Source organism: Hesperophylax consimilis, chromosome 20 (genome assembly GCF_061612785.1).
Source record: "Hesperophylax consimilis isolate HC1 chromosome 20, BYU_Hcon_1.0, whole genome shotgun sequence".
In the NCBI taxonomy this organism is placed as follows: Eukaryota; Metazoa; Arthropoda; class Insecta; order Trichoptera; family Limnephilidae; genus Hesperophylax; species Hesperophylax consimilis.
Window position 1 is genome coordinate 5966054 of NC_142855.1, and position 21457 is coordinate 5987510.

General features: G+C 34.2%; 1 protein-coding gene across 1 annotated transcript in view; it reads right to left on the reverse strand.

Annotated features, from left to right (window-relative positions):
* Window positions 1–3346: 3346 nt before the first annotated feature.
* The window catches only part of LOC149413976 (inactive serine protease 45-like), a 37170-nt gene continuing 19059 nt past the window's right edge, over window positions 3347–21457 (reverse strand). The window contains exons 8-11 of the mRNA XM_089643952.1: window positions 9842–9994; window positions 6746–6860; window positions 5745–5876; window positions 3347–4829 (exon numbers count right to left, since the gene is read on the reverse strand). Of these exons, the coding sequence (XP_089500078.1) occupies window positions 4647–4829; window positions 5745–5876; window positions 6746–6860; window positions 9842–9994 (583 nt within the window). The 3' untranslated portion in view covers window positions 3347–4646. The remainder of the gene's footprint in view (window positions 4830–5744; window positions 5877–6745; window positions 6861–9841; window positions 9995–21457) is intronic.

A 21457-nucleotide genomic window follows, 5' to 3' on the forward strand; every position in this document is an offset into this window, starting at 1 on the left:
CGAAACCAATGAATAGCGTTCATTTTGTTACCGAGGTGTTGTTGTAATTTGAATACAAAGCCGTCACGAAAGCAACATTTTTTTGCTAAACCAGGTCTAAATCAGGTAAAGGACAAATAAATAACAGAAATGATTTTTATTTTCGCATTTTAAGTTTTGGATTCTATACACTACATATTGAACCAAAATGGGAAACGTACACATATTTATTATGGAGCAGAAGTTTTATGAATTTACAAAATTATTTATATAAAATAGAACATAATTATAAAAGAAAGCGTTTACTTTCTGGCTTGAAAGTTTAATCAAATGAAAAGTTATTTTGTTTTTAACGATTTTGTTAGGTTTATAATACAGCATTATAAAAAACTAGTCTAGGTACAAACATTAATAGGGTATAAAATATAATATTAAAATAAAGCGAGAGAAATCATATTAGACGAGTACAGAGCTTCAGAGAGGGTGTGGTGGGGTGGGACAAGGGAGGGTGGGGGTTAAATGGTTTTAATATCAATTTATTTATGCCCAATAAAAAGTTTGTTATACAAGATAGCTGCCACGCAATATCATCTCACCCTAGATTAAGCTTCAATGCCAATCATACAAATTGCACTAACGCTATGTCCAGAACCGAAAGGATGAAAATATAAAAAAGCACCTCATCCACTTTGCTCTATTCCACTTATGTACACACATAGACATATGAATATTAGTAGACCTGCCCTAAGTGATTAAAAACGTATTATCCCCACTCCCCATACCGGTTCCATTGGAGCCGGCTGTGCTCGCGTATGGCCTCAAGTGAATTTTGAAAACGTGACGTCATCATTCTTGTGCGAACTATGGTCGAGGCATCATCGGTTCATTTTACGAAATAACACGGCAAAATGTTGACTTGTGCTATGAAAACTTGTAAAAATAGATGTGAAAAAGAGAATAAACCCAATTGTCGTATTACATTTCATATATAAGCATTATTTTACTTTATTTTAAGCATATTCACATCGTATAATATGTATCAGTTGTAGAAACATGTCTGGACGCGAAACACAAAGCTGGTTGGTTGCTGGGAAGTAAATTATGAACATTTATAAAAGTGTCTTAACTAAATACTTAAACTAAATATTCGACTCTGAAAATAGAACCGAATTTTTTTGCCGAATTTGGACTTCGCAAATTAGTTCATAACGTGGCGAGTAATTTGCGCTCCCATGTAAAAATGTCTATTCATTCAAAAGCAGATTTTACTTTTAAGAAGTAAATGGTGATATTATAATGCGAGATGCCTATTTACTGTCAGATTGATTTATTGACGAATCACAGTCAGCTTCACCCCCTTCGTTCTTCAACAGTTGATTTTACCCCTCGCCATTATCTTCTCGTCTATTAATTCCTATGTCTGTGTGTATACAGTACTAATCAGTATCTATTATTTGTCTGGAGAAATCAAATAAGTCCCGACTGTTAATAACTGAAAGTTATTCCACAAGTTGTAAAAATAAATTTTTAATTTTTACATTTAAAACTTTCAGTCTGTTCTCTGCTACTCAACCTACTAACAATAAAATCACTCCTGTTCAACACCTGTTTTTTCCTGTAATTGCCCAAACTTGGAAAAAGTCAACAATTTTAAACTTAACATCCCTTTAGAATACATAAATTACTTGTCATTATTGAATCTTTTAAATATTCCAACATTAGAAAACAAAAGAAAAATAAACGACCTAACCTTTTTCTTAAAATTATTGAACTCTAAATTCGATTGTTGTGAACTCCTGCATTTAATAAATCTACACTTACCTACACGAACAACTAGGCAAATATCAACATTTTACATACATACATTTCATTCCAACTATAGTTTTCACTCTCCAAAACAACGTTTACACAGTCTTGGTAACAAATACTTAAACAATATAAATGTATTTGACAATAATTTGAACTTGGCAAACTTTAAACGGAGAATGTGCGAACTATTTTTACCTAATTTGTAAACTATTGTTATACTTTCTTATTATCATTTTTGTTGATTTGGAGGATTTTGGCAGATTTTATATTTTTCGTCTCACTTATTTGTACTATATCCATACCTATATTTTTTAAACTCTTATATTTTATGTATCATATTTTGTCAACACTGATTTTTTTTAAATGTAATCTGTATAAATAAAAAAAAATAAAGATGTACATTATTATAGGTAAAAGCCCTATGGGCGTTTAAATAAAAAAAAAATATATAGATAGTGTCAATCATATCTGATTGACAATATCTACGTTGGAATCAGCACATAGCCAACTCCCCGCATTCTTATGTGTTTCCAACCCGTAGAAATATCCTTACTCCTACAGCAATTAAATCAGTATACTATGCTCTCTGCTAATCCATATTAGAATATGGTATCATCATTTGGGGTGGTTGTATTCATACTTTTATTGATCCTCTGCAAAAAACCTACCTAGCCTTAATCTTCTCCCTGATATCCTAAAAACCTCAACTCAACTCCATACTTTCAAAACACAAATAACTCTATAGATCCTTCCATCTAAATTTGCAATACATTTCAATTAAAGCAAGCTAACAATCTACACTTTAACCCCCTAATCTCCAACCTTCACTTCATTCATATTAAATATGATTCTTATCAAATACTTAATTATTTGTCTCATGAAATATGAACTAAGTCGGAATTGTATAATTTACTAACTATTATATATATTATGAAAATGTTCAATCTATAAACTTCACCCGCCATAACACAGTGGTATCGCTACATCCCTATCATGGTGGTTGTAATAATATTCCTAATGTATCATCCAATGGAAATTTTCTTTGAAATAAAAATAATTATTTGAATAAACCTGAGAAAACATTGTGCATTTAAATACTTTTCTAAAAACAATTTCACATTTTGCGTTTTCAAATGGGAAATTTTTCTCCCGTTTGCATTTTGCACACCTCTGCTAACGACATACCACAATTGGGAATACCGTAGTCCTACTGGCTCTGAGCAGCTGGGCCTTTGGTGCAGATATCACGTAAAACCAAACTAAACCAAAAACTAACGCACCGTCAGTTTCAGCACAAAGTCCAGAGGTGACCGCCGAATTCTGGTGATTTTATTTTATCAATAATTTTTATGTATTTGCGCATTTTTCTCTTTCTTTCTGGCTTAACTTATCCAAGTTAAGTTTTATTTCTTTTGTTAATTTGTCTACCGTCAACCATCATTGACCGTAAAGACTTTTATCCACAATTACGGTAATACAGAACACACCAACACTAAAGTTGGTAGAAAAATCTGAATCAAAACAAAAGACGTACAAATTTAAAAAAAATTATTAACATTAAACAAGAGTCAAAAACATTTACATAACATAATACTTAATAATAATCTAACAATTCACATAACTAAGACATGTGAACACCTCAGCATAAAATGTTGTTCTCCTAGTGAGGTGTTCACAAAACACTAAAACATATTCTTGATTCATTTGCACGCAGTATCTACCCATCATCCAAACCTTACTTAATGCGGTGTTGTTGTCTAGAAAGAAAAGGTTTTAGAATTGAGTGTAGACTGTCCAAACTGAATAGTGATATATTGATAAAATGATAGAGTTATAGAATAGAGGGAAGTATGAGTACTGACAAGTAGTGAGAAGGCGACAAGTAACAAGAACTGAAGGACAGAATGCCAAACTGACTATAATCCAATTTCCAAGAGAGAGGAACAAGTTGTTCTTGGCCCTGGGTTGGCTGATTAGCTGCTAACTATCAATTACTTCATTTTAATCTCACCCAATGGTACATCCATTTTACACGCACAAATACAAATCGGCAACTACGATTTCTCAATAACCAGTTGGCCGATTGACCTCAGAATTGTTATATAACTTCAGTAAACTGGTTTTTTTAAAGTAGCAAAATAAGGTCGATAACATTTTAATTTTACTTTTTATTACTCAGATAGAAGTAAGAAAAATTTAAGTGCACCATTTTTGAACTTAAGTTTAGTATAAGAAACAATATTACAAAAATATGTTTTTCTTCTGTAAAACGTGTTTACAATTTAAAAAACAAATGATTTTGATATTATTAAATCATAAAAATCTCCTTTTATAGAAATAAAATAGGTATGTACCTACATTCCACAATAAGTCATGTTTAAGTACCTTTAACTAATCCCAAGTATGCCTACCCACTGGCCTTGCCTGTGTGAGATTTTTGTAATACATGTTGTCTGGAAACTCATAGTACAAATGGGAAACTGATGAACCTATCAAAAAAGTATTTTTTTTATTATGTGAGTTTCCATTTTCGAGTAAATCGAGTCAGAAGTTGGAATTTATAATTTTTTTTTAATTGGTAGTATTTTAAAATGTGTCGAAGCGTCGGCCCGGTTAAAAAAGGTTTTAATAGAAAAAATGTAACAAAAGAATTGAATTGCTCTGATAGAACAAAACCAGAGTATTTTTTCGGTTTTCCATGTGACGTAGATGCGCCAGTTTGCGCTTGTACTACAAGTTTCCAGACACCCTGTATACACTGGGTGGGATATTAGGGCAACTGTCCCCCTTAACTAATTCTATTGATACCATTATATGCAGAATGAAAAAAAAAATTACAAATTGCTTAAAACACGGTCCTAAACAACAACACCGCTTTCAGGCCACACAATACCCTCTATCCAAGAGACAAAGGTAGATATCCGCGTATTGGTCACTATGCAGGGTGAAGTGTTATACCAGGATGCCAACCCCACCAGCAGGTGAGTACAGGCCACCCTGGGGCTGTTGGATATTGTCAGCGGGCTGCCGTAGTACCAGTCCTGAGAACAAATAAAGTGATAAAGTGAACACACTTCAAATGGCAGATTATTAATTCATTTTAATTAATTAATCGCTTCTTTAAAACCGGTAGGTGGTCAGTGTTTACATTCATGGTCAATGGAAATGGTTTGGTTAACCTAACCTAACCCAACCTAACCCTAGTAGTTCTGTGAATAAAAGTCCTCGCTCCCAAAAAATGTATGTTTTCGTTTTTCTCTCACTGAAAACTTATATACCTACCTAGGTATATAAGTTTTCAGAAGTAACATTAATTAATTATACTAGTAGGTACTTATATACCTACCTACTTAATCATATAATATGAAAAAGTTACCCAAATGATAATCCACGGGAGGAATTAATTAAGGAAGTCGTTTCTCCTTAATAGTAGATACATTCCGAGAGAAGAGAGCAATCAGAAGAAGAATAAGGACGGGTTGTTTCGCGGAATAATAACAATTCATCAAATTTCAAAGTGGATTTTCATGTTCTGTGTAGGTTCTATTCAAGTTCTATTATTATATAATTACTGGCCAAGGGCTTCACAAAGCTGAAATACTAACAGAACTTGAATAGAACCTTCACAGAACTTGAAAATCAACTTTGAAATTTGATGAATTGTTCAAATTCTGTGAAACAACCCGTCCTAAGAGATTGAATGTTACATTACATAATATAGACATTATTAAGAAATTAAAACTAATTTTTATATGCAAAATTATTATGTGTTATGTTAATTAAATTGAAAAAAATGGTAGACCTGTAGACAAGCTGCCATGGGGCAGGCAGCGGGACTACTCTTTTGTTATTTATAAAATTCTTGTTACATCAATGTTTTATTATCAATATTGAATAATAAAAAAACACCCTTGTTATAATGAGCTTGGTGTACAATGCATCCCAGTGTTACATACCGGACATTCTCCAGTTGTGTTGACTGGGCGGCTGCAAATCTCCAGGTCATGTTTTACACCGGCAGGGTGGTAAGAGCTGTCAGCGGGGAATGTTCTAGAGCACTCCTCCTGAGATACTCTCTGCATTGTCGTCTGAAATTTTGAAAAACGTACCAACTAATTGTTTAATCCAATGAGAACAATCCGTATAGTATTACAATGTGAAGTGACGTTTTGAAAAAATGTGTTTTTTAATGTAAATACTACACAAGTCTCTCAACTACTCCCAACCGTCTAGAACCAGTGGGACTATGACATCCCCAATTGAGGAAGTGGGGAGGCGAAGGAGATGAAGAAGAGTAAGGTGAAGAAGTACCTGACCAATTAGATGTAGTCACCAAACACGACTAAAGCCATTTCAAGATACATTTGATCAGGATGAAGATCTTTCACCAGGGCGATACTGAGAGTATCTTCCACTCTGGAACGTGCCACAAATATATATGTACATTACTTTTAATAAATTAATAATTTATCGTGAAATTACACGCGAGGATTTGAAGCAGCTACTTCTAAGTGTGTGCTTTAATCAACATTTCATTTCTCCTCTCCAGAGTGGTAGAAATACCATAAACATGTGGAGATCGGGAAGAATTCAATAATGTAAGCTTTGTGGAAAAGTTTTATAAAGGGACCCTAAGATGGGTTTGACATGTAGAGCGAATGTACGGAGAAAGGAGCGGATGGTAGAAGGAGTCTGGGACTCCCAAGGTAGACATGGCAAGTACTTGGGTCATCTCAAGATTCAGATTAACAGAACCTATGTATGAATGTGCATGAAGCGAGGAGTGTGTGTTAAAACAGAGTTGTGTGGCGGTCCATCCTCTCTGCCTACCCCTGCGGGGTTAGATATCTATTTAAACAAATGTACATTTAGTACCAGCCACAGCTGTCCATAATATAGTAATCACATCATCGGTCATTGTTCATTCTTGGTCATTGGCAGAGAAATGTGTTCTAACCTTCTGGGGAGGTATGGTGAGTGAGTCATCCCACCCAGTGAGGATGAAGCCACTGTCAGGAAGAGTTGTGCCGGTGTGGAGACAGACTGGGATTATACTGCTTGTGAAGGTTACCCTGAAATTTATATAATTTATTTCTGTAAAACTTTGAAGTGGTAGTGCAATGCAATAATATTCCTTAACCCTGTAGGTGCGGTATGCCGATATTCCGGCATGACGCATGACGCATGACGCATGACACTCTTGAGACCCTGTCACCTGTTATTTGACATTGGAAATAATGGTAATAAAGTAACAATAAATTATAAAATTTCATAAAAATAATAAATATCGTGACATTACTTTTCAACAGATTATTGACTGTAACATTGTAATAATAATTACAAATAGGTTCTAATGTCGGTTGTGACTCTGTCCGTAACTCTGGTTCAATGAACTCCAGAACTTTGATTTATTTTTGGGGTGTTATGCCATATTGCGTTACCTCCTTCTTTAGCCCACTTCGGACAGCATTACAGTAATTACAAATAAACATGTAAATTCACATTCGATTACACATCTGCCCTGATGATGGACACTATAATGCTGTCCGAAATGTTGGCTAAAGAAGGAGTTAGCGCAACATGGCATAATACCCCAAAAAAGAAATCACTGTAAATTAAAGACTTAAAAATTTTAAATCATATCCAGAACTTTGGTTTTGAATTTAAGTGTCATTATTTTCAAAATTAGAACTGATTTGTCGAGAATTCAGACTATCTGCGATGTTTCAAGGGTCTGCGCTAGGTATATATCACAGTTTCCACCCTTGTATGCGCGCGAGTTCCCTACAGAGCATCAGACCATGTGAAGCAACAGTGGGCCTGTTCCGCTAGCAGGGCATGTAGCAAGAATGGAAGATAGGACAGGACATAGGAGTGTTTGTTGGTCGACCTACACTGAGGTGGCACTATACAGGTGGAACTATTCCTGCTAATAAGTTATAAGGAACCGGCGTTGCTTGAACTAACCCTTGTATGCAAGCGAGTTCCCTACAGAGCATCAGACCATGTGAAGCAACAGTGGGCCTGTTCCGCTAGCAGGGCATGTAGCAAGAATGGAAGATAGGACAGGACATAGGAGTGTTTGTTGGTCGACCTACACTGAGGTGGCACTATACAGGTGGAACTATTCCTGCTAATAAGTTATAAGGAACCGGCGTTGCTTGAACTAACCCTTGTATGCGCGCGAGTTCCCTACAGAGCATCAGACCATGTGAAGCAACAGTGGGCCTGTTCCGCTAGCAGGGCATGTAGCAAGAATGGAAGATAGGACAGGACATAGGAGTGTTTGTTGGTCGACCTACACTGAGGTGGCACTATACAGGTGGAACTATTCCTGCTAATAAGTTATAAGGAACCGGCGTTGCTTGAACTAACCCTTGTATGCGCGCGAGTTCCCTACAGAGCATCAGACCATGTGAAGCAACAGTGGGCCTGTTCCGCTAGCAGGGCATGTAGCAAGAATGGAAGATAGGACAGGACATAGGAGTGTTTGTTGGTCGACCTACACTGAGGTGGCACTATACAGGTGGAACTATTCCTGCTAATAAGTTATAAGGAACCGGCGTTGCTTGAACTAACCCTTGTATGCGCGCGAGTTCCCTACAGAGCATCAGACCATGTGAAGCAACAGTGGGCCTGTTCCGCTAGCAGGGCATGTAGCAAGAATGGAAGATAGGACAGGACATAGGAGTGTTTGTTGGTCGACCTACACTGAGGTGGCACTATACAGGTGGAACTATTCCTGCTAATAAGTTATAAGGAACCGGCGTTGCTTGAACTAACCCTTGTATGCGCGCGAGTTCCCTACAGAGCATCAGACCATGTGAAGCAACAGTGGGCCTGTTCCGCTAGCAGGGCATGTAGCAAGAATGGAAGATAGGACAGGACATAGGAGTGTTTGTTGGTCGACCTACACTGAGGTGGCACTATACAGGTGGAACTATTCCTGCTAATAAGTTATAAGGAACCGGCGTTGCTTGAACTAACCCTTGTATGCGCGCGAGTTCCCTACAGAGCATCAGACCATGTGAAGCAACAGTGGGCCTGTTCCGCTAGCAGGGCATGTAGCAAGAATGGAAGATAGGACAGGACATAGGAGTGTTTGTTGGTCGACCTACACTGAGGTGGCACTATACAGGTGGAACTATTCCTGCTAATAAGTTATAAGGAACCGGCGTTGCTTGAACTAACCCTTGTATGCGCGCGAGTTCCCTACAGAGCATCAGACCATGTGAAGCAACAGTGGGCCTGTTCCGCTAGCAGGGCATGTAGCAAGAATGGAAGATAGGACAGGACATAGGAGTGTTTGTTGGTCGACCTACACTGAGGTGGCACTATACAGGTGGAACTATTCCTGCTAATAAGTTATAAGGAACCGGCGTTGCTTGAACTAACCCTTGTATGCGCGCGAGTTCCCTACAGAGCATCAGACCATGTGAAGCAACAGTGGGCCTGTTCCGCTAGCAGGGTATGTAGCAAGAATGGAAGATAGGACAGGACATAGGAGTGTTTGTTGGTCGACCTACACTGAGGTGGCACTATACAGGTGCAACTATTCCTGCTAATAAGTTATAAGGAACTAACCTAGGAGATGTGGAAGAGGAAGGTGGGAAAGTACCTGGCTGTTTAGATCTGGTCAGCAAACACGGCTAAAGCCACCTCAAGCAACGTTTCAATTCTGAATGGTAGTCTTACACCAGGGCGATACTGAGAGTATATTCCACTCTATAAAGTACTGCAAATGTACTACATAATAAATTGTTAAAATAAGATTTTCTATTTGAACCTCCGACCTCCGGATTGCTTGTCGAGAGCCTTAGCACTCGACCACGGTGGCCGTCAGATTGGTAATGTTGATAAAACAATATGTACACACTTAAATGTGTATAAAACGGAATGAAGAAGTGCGGCAGGTCTGAAGGTTCGGGAGATAGCTCAGTTGCTAGAGTAAACGCCGTAATAGCAAATGTTCTTTTTTAAATTCCGGTCGCACCCATGAACTTATTTGTTTTGTGATTTTTACTAATGTTTAGTATAATTATGAAAAGCTTACTGTCTGTCAAGCTGCAGAAGGGCGATGTCGTTATACGCGCGTGAGTAAGTCCTGTTGTATAGTGGGTGGGAGTGTGTTTTCATCACATTGTAAATAGCGTCAGGGTTGTACTGAGGTGTAAAGTTCCCCCCCAATCCGACGAACTTCTCTGAGCTGAAACAAAAGAAGTGCAGGTTATATTAACATTGCCATGTGCATCTTAAGTAGGTCTAATTGTCTAATACAATCACTACGTCATCTGAGATTCACCACCATAATATATTTGTTATGGTTTTATATTTCAAAGGAAAACCGCTGATTCAATTCAATTCAATTTTTTATTCTTTTAAATACATTACAAAATCGTTAATTTCAAAGCGTCTTGAAATAAATTGCATTCATATAAGTCGGTACATACATACTCGTATTACAAAGCAGAATTTAGTGTAGCTATACACTATGGTGTATCATTTGTAAACATGGAGTGAAAAATAAAATAACTGCGTACCATACTAGCGACAACAAAGATGCTGTTTAAAAGCAACTTCTTAAAAACTAAATATATATATGTCGATATCGGAATTGATTCTGTTCAACTACTGACTCATCTCGCTAACTTTACTCTTCGAACAGAGAGAGAGAGTTCTTAAGGCTCCGTAGTAAGCGTTCAAAAAGATGAAGAAGATTGTTTGAAGGGAGATATGAAACGACAATAATTTTGCGAAAATTGTTAAAATATTTAATGAAACACGATTCGTTTAGTAAGAATTCTTTCTAAAAATTCCTAAGTTGTATTTAAAGAAACACTGTGATTTTTGTTAATACCTACGACATGTTAAATAACAGAACAAAATTGGTCTGTTATCATTTTCGGAGCACACTTTGAGATTTTTTTCGATCGATGGAATTTCCTATAGTTACCGTTTCGACTCAAATGAATAAATATTATCTTCAAAAACAATTTATAGGTATTTTAGGAACTCTAAATTGTTCAAGAGAAATGTGTTATAAATTGGTGGAAATACGGAATGCGTGGCTTAAAACCAGTCGGGTCATGTGGTGCTATATCTGTCACCAAATGACAAATCCTCATGAAACTAACTTCTCATCTCCTTTTCTACTATGGTCAGACATATAATATAAACATAATAATAAGAAGGAGTCACGGGCGGCCGCGGGGAGAAAACCGGCGGAACTTTCATACATATATAAATCTACAGTTTTATTCCGAAATCGGTGAAATTTTGCACACTTTACCTTCAAAACAAGAGGAAGGCTACAGTCTACATAAGATTTAGAAAAACTCTATGGAAAGCCTATGGTACATCAGCGAGTATATTTTTATAAAATGGTTGGTCTGTGGTTGTATTATGATAGTTATTCAGCCAAGAATATTTAGTTTATTTCTGTTCGAAAGTGGTTTTATGTTTTTATCATCAAAACAAGTGAATTTGTAAAAGAGCTATTTTTTATAAATAACTAGCAGTACCCCGCCACGCGTTGCTGTGGTTCAGTCTGTCTGTGTAGATAGAGAAACAATGGCGCATGTTGCTTTTACGTCCAACAGATGGCGTTGTTTTAAGAAGAAAACATGTTTTACCTGTCACAGGTGACATCTATATGCTATATAGCGTATTCGAATGCGACGTTGTTTCAAAATAACAAAGCAATCAGAAGAACTTTCGGAGATTTAACATTTTGAACAAACTAACATTTTCGTTTTTATTTATATAAATAGATTTGCAGGGAAGGGACTTTAAAGTCTTGAATTAGTCTGATAGTGGGGGGGGTAATTAAAAATATATTTTATTAATATTTTGTGGAATGTTTTGAATGTACCTCCCCCGAGAATGATTCAGTGAGAAATAAATGGTTCTACTCTAAAATTAAATATTTATCTTAGCCCGTTGTCCCACGGGTCGGTAAGAAATCGAAATAAACCGAGTGCTATAAAACCCTGTGTCGTTTTGTTCCTGATCCGTGGGACGACGGGCTTATTCTTTTAAAAACTATATAATCATTTTGTTATCCTTTGTACTGTTTGTAATTTCCACTTCATATAATACCAATGTATTTAACATTAGGTTTAACGGTAAGCACAGAGCAGTCAGGCTTACATCATTTGAATGTATATTACAGTTATATGAGTGTATACCAGTGGCGGTCCGTGCCTTTTCAGTTAACTAGCTAGAGTGGTTGACAAATGGCTAAGGATTAACAAAAACGATATTTTCAAAATTGATCCAAAATCAGAAATATTAAAAAAAAGACATTATTAAACTAGGCCTCGGGAAAATAATTTCACTGTTGTCGGTTATTTTGAGGAAAGAAAGTAATTCTTGAAGAGGGTCTTGAAGAAACCCATATCTTAGGAGGGAACAAACACAGCCAAGCTGTAGAATTTAATAAAAAGACAATCTTTGAAACAACCTGTTCTCATGAGACAAATGTGATAACTGTGTAAAAATATTTGGCGGGTCTCACGGCTATGCGCCGGTGCCAAAGGATCTATGATGCTCGTTAACCGGAGCATCTTCCATTGAAATACCGGTACTTACTTAATACAAGAGAAACACTCCAAAAGCAATCTGTATCTCTTAAAGTTACTGGAGGTCTAGCACGGTCAGTCGATAAAGCCATATGTCATATATGGTCAACAATTGATAAGAAATGATCCGACGGCCGATAAACATATTTTAGGCCTCCATAGCATCAGATAAGCTTCGTTTAACTGTCAATATACACATCTTCTTTAATAATGTCGTTCGTTATGCAAAATTACTGGCTTATTAACGAAGCAAAAAACTCCAACAACTGTCAAAGTGAGTACACGTATTCCTTAACCTTTTCATAATAATATTATTAAATAGTGTTTATACTAATAATAGTGGCTTAAAACAGTTACCAGTATAGGTTAAAGAAAGTGCTATTTAAAATTACGTAAACATACTACCTATTACGGTGAGAATTATCAATTTTATTATTAAAATTATATTCTTGAATATTGCTCGAAGCAAAAGGCGAAATTAATCATAAATGTGCCAATAATACAGTGTGAACTCTGCGGCAGGTACCTATATTAAACATTACCTGTGCAGTACCTATTCCAATATAAATCAGGGGTGTTGCACTGTGCGGTTCAAAAATATTAACGAAAAGTTTCAGATATCTAAATTAATATGGAATCTATTAATTTCGTCACAATTGCAAAGGAAGCAGTTGACAAATTAACAAATGTCATGATGAACCCTAATAATAAATTTAACAAAGAGCAGATTGCAAAAATAATACCGGAGTCCAACAACATCATGGTTTCAATTTCTCATATGGCGGCTATAATGGCGAAGTTGGAAGGTGAACTCGCCGTTTACAAAAACTTGTCTCAAAATCAACAGACTCAAATAATTCCAGACCTTTGTGAAACCATAATGGAATTGGAAGAAAGGAAGGAAAAATCGAAAAATGCAATCTTTCTAAACGTACCGGAAAGTGAGTTGTCTCAAGAAGAAAATTTGACAAATGACTCAAAAATAATAATATCCACTATCAAAAAAATTGATGACATACCAACACAAAATCTAAAAATATACAGACTTGGTGCTAAAAAACCTGGAGTCATCAGACCAATTAAAGTGGTATTTGAAGATTCTTTCCAAGTAAAATACATTCTTCGGAATAAATTTAAAATTACCGATGGAATTAAGATAAAACCGGACTTGACAATAACTCAACGAAATCACATGAAGAATCTGATAATAGAATTAGAACAACGGAAAAATAGCGGTGAAACAAATCTCACGATAAAATATGTTCATTCTATTCCGAAAATCGTTCAACAGCATACACCAAAAAACTACACAATAAATTAAATCACTGTTACCTATATTATCAACACGTCAGAGGAATTCGAACTAAACTGGACACTCTCAGACTAGAAATAACTACTTCAATATTTGATGTGTTGATTTTCACAGAAACTTGGTTACATCCGGATATTCACACTGCAGAACTAGGAATGTCAAGATACAACGTTTTCCGCCGGGATAGAAATCAATCTACAAACGATGACATTAAAAACAATAAAAGAAGAGGTGGTGGAGTTCTGATTGCAGTAGCGAAAAATATTGTCTCCAGACAGTTAAATACAAAAAACGTTGAAATAGAGCAATTATTTGTTATGATTAATACAGGTAAAAACAGAATTTTATTGGGTAATGTGTACATTCTGCCTAAATCGGATTTAAGTATTTATACTAAGCATTTTGAAGATATTGAAATTTTACAATTAAAATATCCACAAGTAAAAATAATTATAACTGGCGATTTTAATCTTCCGAACATCATTTGGAATCAAAACTTTATGGAATTGACAGGTATAGAAAACGCTGGATTGTCAACTATAAACAAAGAAGTTATAAGCATGTCAAATTTTATAAATCTAACACAATTAAATAAAATTGAAAATTGTAATAACAAAATACTGGACTTGGTATTTTCAAGTGATACTTCAGTAACTGTAGCAAAATCAAGTGAAATAATATTACCTGTAGATAACTATCATCCTCCATTAAATATTAGCGTATCACTAAATAAAATACCAAATCTACAGTGCAAAAAATCACTTCACAATTTTAATAAAGCTGATTTTAATCATATTAATGAATGCTTAACTTTCTACTCATTTACGGCTCCAAAGACTAAGATGGGCCGGACATGTGCACCGAATGCCAAGCACACGTGTACCAAAGAAGGTTCTAACAGGACACCCGGGAGGCAAACGAAAGGCGGGCAGACCTAGGCTGAGATGGGAGGACGATGTCAGGAAAGATGCCAGAGGACTACTCCATGTTGCAGATTGGAAGACGACGGCCGAGGACAGAGGGCGGTGGAGGCTCATGTTAAAGGAGGCCAAGGCTCGAAATGGGCTGTAGGGCCATTGAAGAAGAAGAATGAATGCTTTAATGCTACTGATTGGACTTTTTTAAAACAAGAAAATATTAACGAAAATATCAACGTATTCTATAAAATAATTCACAATATCATAGAAAAAAGTGTGCCTTACATTAAATGTAAAAATAATGTTTTCCCTCAGTGGTTCAGTAAAGATTTAATTGACTTGACTCTATTGAAGAAGAAAATACATAAAAAGTACAAAAATTCTAAATCAATTAAAGATTATATTCAATTCAATTCAATTCGGCGCCAATGTCACGATCTTTCTAAAAATTGTTACAAAGAATACTTAAATAATGTGGAAAATTCAATTGCAAATAACGACATCAACACTTTATGGAAGTACTCAAAGTCATTAAAAAGAAATGAAATAGATATACCTGCTAGCATGTATTATAACGGCATAAATGGAAATAATGCGGAAACTATTGTTAATTTATTTGCTTCATTTTTTAAAGATGTATATGACAACACAATTGATAATAGTGAAATTCCTTTTTTTTCATCTAACATCAATTTACAAATTTCTAACATTCACATAGATATAAATGAAATTAAAACCCATATTAACAAATTAGATATAAAAAAAAGTTCAGGTCCTGACAAAATACCACCAATTCTATTGAAACACTACATGCCTTGTCGTATCCCCTCTATTTAATTTTTAATATGTCATTGTCATCGGGATATTTTCCAATTGCATGGAAAAATAGTTACATCACACCCATATTTAAAAAAGGTGACAAATGCGATATACGCAACTATAGACCTGTGTGTATACAGTCAACTATTCCAAAACTAATTGAAAAAATTATTTTGGATAAAATTATTTTTAAATTTAATGGGATTATAACAAGGTTTCAACATGGTTTCATGAAGAATAGATCAACTCTGACAAATCTACTATATATGAAAACTTTATAGCGAATGCCTTTGCAGATAAATGTCAAGTAGATTCGATATATACTGACTTCAGCAAGGCGTTCGATAAAGTTTGTCATAAAATATTAATAAATAAATTATGGAGTATGGGTATAACCGGGAACTTTCTTAAATGGGTAGAGAGTTATTTAGCAAATAGGCAACTGTTTGTAAAGTTAAATGACGTAATATCGGATGCCTTTTCTGCCACAAGTGGTGTGCCACAGGGCTCCCATTTAGGACCAATACTGTTTATTTTATTTATTAATGACATAGTAGACGTTTTTTCCGATGTTGATATCCTGTTATTTGCTGATGATTTAAAATTATATAAAAAAATTAAAAATATTTCTGATTGCATAATTTTACAAAAAAATTTAAACAACTTGTTTAATTGGTGTATATGCAATAAACTGGCACTTAACATTAGTAAATGTCAAATAATAAGATTTTATAAAATAAAGAAACCGACAATTTATGAATACAATCTTGACAAAATTATATTAAACTCAGTAGAAACAATAAATGATCTAGGTATTATTTTTAACTCAAAACTTACATTTATTAGCCATATAACTAATATTATTAATAGATCAATGAAGATTTTGGGATTTATTATTAGAATAACCAAACAATTTTGTAACATTGATACTATTCGCATTTTATACATAACGCTAGTGAGAAGCATTTTGGAATATAACTCTACGATTTGGGCTCCACATTACAATATCCATATTCAAGCGATTGAAAAAGTCCAGCATAGATTCCTTAGGTATATTAATTTTAAATTAGGTATTCCAAGAGAATCCGTGGACTATAATTTGTTATTAAACTGGACTAATCTCGTAAATTTATCAGATTGCAGAAAAATCTGTGATCTATTAATATTATATAAAATAATTCACTCGGTCCTGGATACCCCTGATTTAATAGAACTAATACGATTTCATTGCCCTGGTCGTGCTAACAATAGACTGACTCTACCGTTCTACTATAATAACACACACATTATCACATTATTACTCACCAATCAGTCGATTACACATTTTGGGAAATGAACATGCCAACCTCGGCGACATTTATTTTTTTTTAAATTAGCGCAATATAAACATGCACTCAAAAATTATTTTTCCATAATGTAACTTTATATACACAATATGGACATGTTGAAATGAAATGATGATATTTCTCATTGTTCTTTTTTTGTTATTTTTGGTAATGATACACAAAATAATTGTATGTTATTTTTAAGTTTTAAACTATTATTATGTAATTATATTATTTTTCTTACTTTTTTACTATGTTATATGTTTATTTATAAAAGGCAGTATAGCCGTTCATGTATTTAAAAAAAAAAAAAATAAAAAAAAAAATAAAAAAAAAATAATAAAATAAAATAAAATAAAATAAAATAAAAACAGAGTTGAACTAACGAAGCTCTTAGAATTGGAAAAGAAGTCGCATACGCGGTGAATTGAGGCGGGTATAGGTACCGCCGCCCCGAGAACTATTTATTACATAACCAACACCTCTGTCATAGGTCACCCCAAGTGGTTCGCAACGTTTGGTGACTTAGCAGGGGTGCCCGGTTCATCAGGTTTATCGGTGTCTTGGCGGCAGATGTGTCTGCCCACCAACTGCATGGCAGGCCGGATCGGGAGAGACTGGTTGACGGAGACCTTTTTTGACCTCTCCAACAGGACTCTCTCGGAACATTGCCTCGCACCGCAGTGGGAGGGATGGATTCATAACTAACCCCCAGATTCCTATTCACCCCTTGTACCTTCCTCCTTCCCAGAACTTCCCATCCTTCCTTTCCTAAAAAGACGCCCCACACAGCATCCCCAAAGAGGGGAACTATTTTTCTCCGGGCCTCCTGTGTGAAGCTAATAGTAAGCATAATTTCTTCTGAAGTCATAAGATTTATTAGTAGATATTTAATACGTGTTTACTTATAAAACAAATATATGGTTTTTGTACCGTTTTTTAAATTTCAAATAAGGGCTTATACAAAAAGGTCTCAATGACATTTCTGTTTTCAAATATTCTTCAGGCAGGTAGGTGCCATAATATTGAAAAAATGCAAATAAAGAAGTAAACACGACAATTTTACATAGAAAGTAATCTTTTTTATTTTTTTTTTATTTTTTTTTTGTTACATACATGGTTTTAAAATACAAATTATGTTTTTTACATACATATTAAAAAAAGAAAGAAACAATGCGAATTACAGAAAAGTATATGTACACATGCACATATGTATACATATATAGTGTATTACACACCATACATAACATACACACACAATACACGTACACACACACGAGTTCATAAACAGCATATACATAAAAATAATAATATGCATAAATGTATGATAGCAAAAAAATCCCACATAGGCATCGCCAGTTCGTGGGTATACTTGTGTTTCTTTAAGGCAGTTCAGTTAAAATTACTCTAAATATACATATTTTATCTTTGTAGAAAATTGAAAAGAAAAGAATGAAAATATTTATAGTAAAATCATTATTTACTGTATTTACGGGATTAAATATGAAAAATAAAAGTTAATAAGGATTTGTTAAAAGTTAATAGAGATTAAGATCAGATGTTACAGCAGGTAAATATTAATATCTATGGTATTTATCCAAGACTTTATTACATTTTTATGTTTCCTGTAGGATGATATATTTTCACATTTGATTTCTGTATTGGTATAGAGTGCATTATAAATTTTTGGTGTAATAAAATAAGCATGTCTTTGCGCAAGCCTTGTTTTGCACAGTGGAACTTTAAATACATTATTTACCCTATTACTAGACCGATTTTCATTTTTTATAAAAAGAAAATTTCGAGCAAATATATATTTTAAACATTGTGTACAGTAAATTTTTCTTATCTCTAACAATTTAGCCTCTTCGAATAATTGCAAGGAGGGGTAGGTCATATCTTTATGCAACATTATTTTTAGTATTAGTTTTTGTGTTATTTCTAGTGGCTTAATATGGGTGTTATAAATCCCCCCCCATGCAATTATTCCATAAGATACTGATGATTGCACCAATGCATGATACACCAATTTGATTCTTTTAATATCTACTATGTTATTTAAACGTTTAAAAATATAAGTTAAATATCTAAGTTTATTTACAAGCTTTTCTACATGATTTGTCCATTTGAGTTGGCTGTCTATTATAATTCCTAAATATTTAACTGTATTCCCCGATTTCATTTCTGTACAGTTAGTGCATAAGACAGGATTGCAAGTATTTTTGTGAAACCTTATACTTAGATGAGTTAAGGGTGCCGCTTTTTTGGTATTATAAAAAGGAATATATATAGTTTTTTCACAGTTCAGAGTTAGAAGGTTTTGATTGAGCCATTCTTTGACAATAATTGTGCACTTATTTGCATTTTTAGAGACCTCGTCCCAGGATTTACCATGAACTGTGATTGCAGTATCATCAGCATACGAGAAAAGTTTTCCCGGAATACTAATATTACATAGGTCATTAATATAAATTAGAAACAAAAGCGGACCTATAACTGTTCCTTGTGGAACCCCATGTCTCATAGATGCTGGTTTACTAATATTTACGCCAATTTTTGTGGATTGTCTGCGATCAAGTAAATAATTTGTTAAAAGTGACAGACAATTGTTTTTGATTCCCATATTATTAAGTTTTCCAAGCAGTTTATTATGATTGACGGTATCAAAAGCCTTTTTTAGGTCTAAGAATATTGTTAAACTTTTCATATTCGAATCTAGATTGGTGTATAATTTTTTTGTTAGATTAAATAAAGCATCATCAGTACTAAGACCTGATCTGAAACCATATTGGTGTGGTGACAAGAGTGCATTAGATTCTAGAAACTCTAGTACTTGTATCTTTATGATTTTTTCTAATATCTTTGCAAGTTGGGATATCAGCGATATTGGTCTGTAGTTGTCAAGTTTAGAGATCGATCCAGATTTATGTATGGGTACAATAATTGAGAGTTTAAATGCATTTGGGAAAATGTTTTTTTCAAGGCAGGAATTAAAAATGTGTTGTAAGGGCATAGAAATGTGTTGTTTAATAGACTTGATTGTGATACAGCTTAATTCATCTGGACCATTGGCTGTATTTGTTTTAAGATTGTCAATGTGTTTTATAATTTCAGATTCAGTTATCCGTTTAAATTGAGATAAATTAGGAGTATATTCGGGGGTGGGTATGTCTATTTGGGTTGATTTATGTATACTGTTTTGAAATGAGGGATTATTATTTATTAAATCTGCGGCAACGTTTGTAAAGAAATCATTGAATTTATTTGCGATTTTTCCTACATCCGTTATGACTATTTTATCGTCTGTTACAATTTTTTCGGGAAATCTTTTTATTTTGTGTGTTCTATTCGTTATTTCATTTATGACTTGCCATGTTTTTTTAGAATCATTATCAGCTTTTTGCAATTGGTTTGCATAGTATTCTTGTTTACATTTCTTCATAAGAATATTAAAAAAATTTCTATAGATTATGTATTGCTGACGTAAATTTCCATTAGATGGTACACCTTTTACCATACAGTAATTCTCATGGTTTTTGTAAATTTTGTACAGTTTGTTCCTGTGTTGACTTGCAATTATCAGTCCACGCGTGATCCATGGTTTAATTTTTTTATGTTTTTTTTTTAGGTGTTCGTGTTAATTCTAGACTATTTTTGATATTATTATTTAATATCGAATAGAATGTATTCAGTGATTGATTTGGGTCATCATTGGATAAAACTTGGTTCCAAGTTTCTTTTTTTAGAGAATTGTTTAGTGTTTGGTAGTTAATTTTATTTTTTTCCACTTGTTGTTCTTTAGTTGTATGATGAAAATTTAATTTACTGTGACCGAAAAAGGTTGGGTAGTGGTCTGTGATATCGAATTTTAGGACAGCTGATCTGGGTATAAAATTTTTATTAGTTTTGAGTAATATATGATCGAGGCAAGAATCAGCGTGATGGCCATATCTAGTGGGTTTATTTATGTAAGACAGATAACCCTCGCTATATATTACATTTAGATATTCGTTTGCAATAGGGTTTAGGATCGAATTATCAATGTTGATGTTTATATCACCTACAATAAATGAGAAATCGGATTGATTGCAATTATTTTCATTTATAAAATATTTAAGTTCTGTAATAAAGGATTTAGAGTCTAAGGAAGGGGAGCGATATATAGCAAGTATAGAGTATGTTTTACTGTTATGTGTGAAGGATAAATGTATGGCATTAGAATACTTAAATTTGGGGATATTAATTATTACGTTAGTTATTTTATTTGAACTGTAAAATATTGAGAGACCATCATGAGAAGTATGTTTACAGGGTAGTGAGTAAGTCTCATAATCGGAGATGTGGTAGGGTATTGAGTCACGCATTTGCGTTTCGGTAAGTATGATTACATTTGGACGAAAATCTAGAGAATTGAGGAAAATACAGAAATCATCAAAATGTTTGCGTATGCTTCTTATATTTAAATTTATTAAATTGAAATCTGTATTTCCCTCAATTATGTAGTTATTTAGTTCTGTCATATTTTCATAAACCTTAGTGTCTGGGACCGAAAAATCGTCATAGTAATCCATTTTCCAATTTAATTATAAAAATTTCTTACTCTAGTAGGTACATGATTATTGGGTTGGAATGTCGTTAACATCATTTATTCTTATTATAGGGGATTCTTCGTTCTTTCTCAGTAATACATTTCCATCCTTCGTCCAAACGTATTTA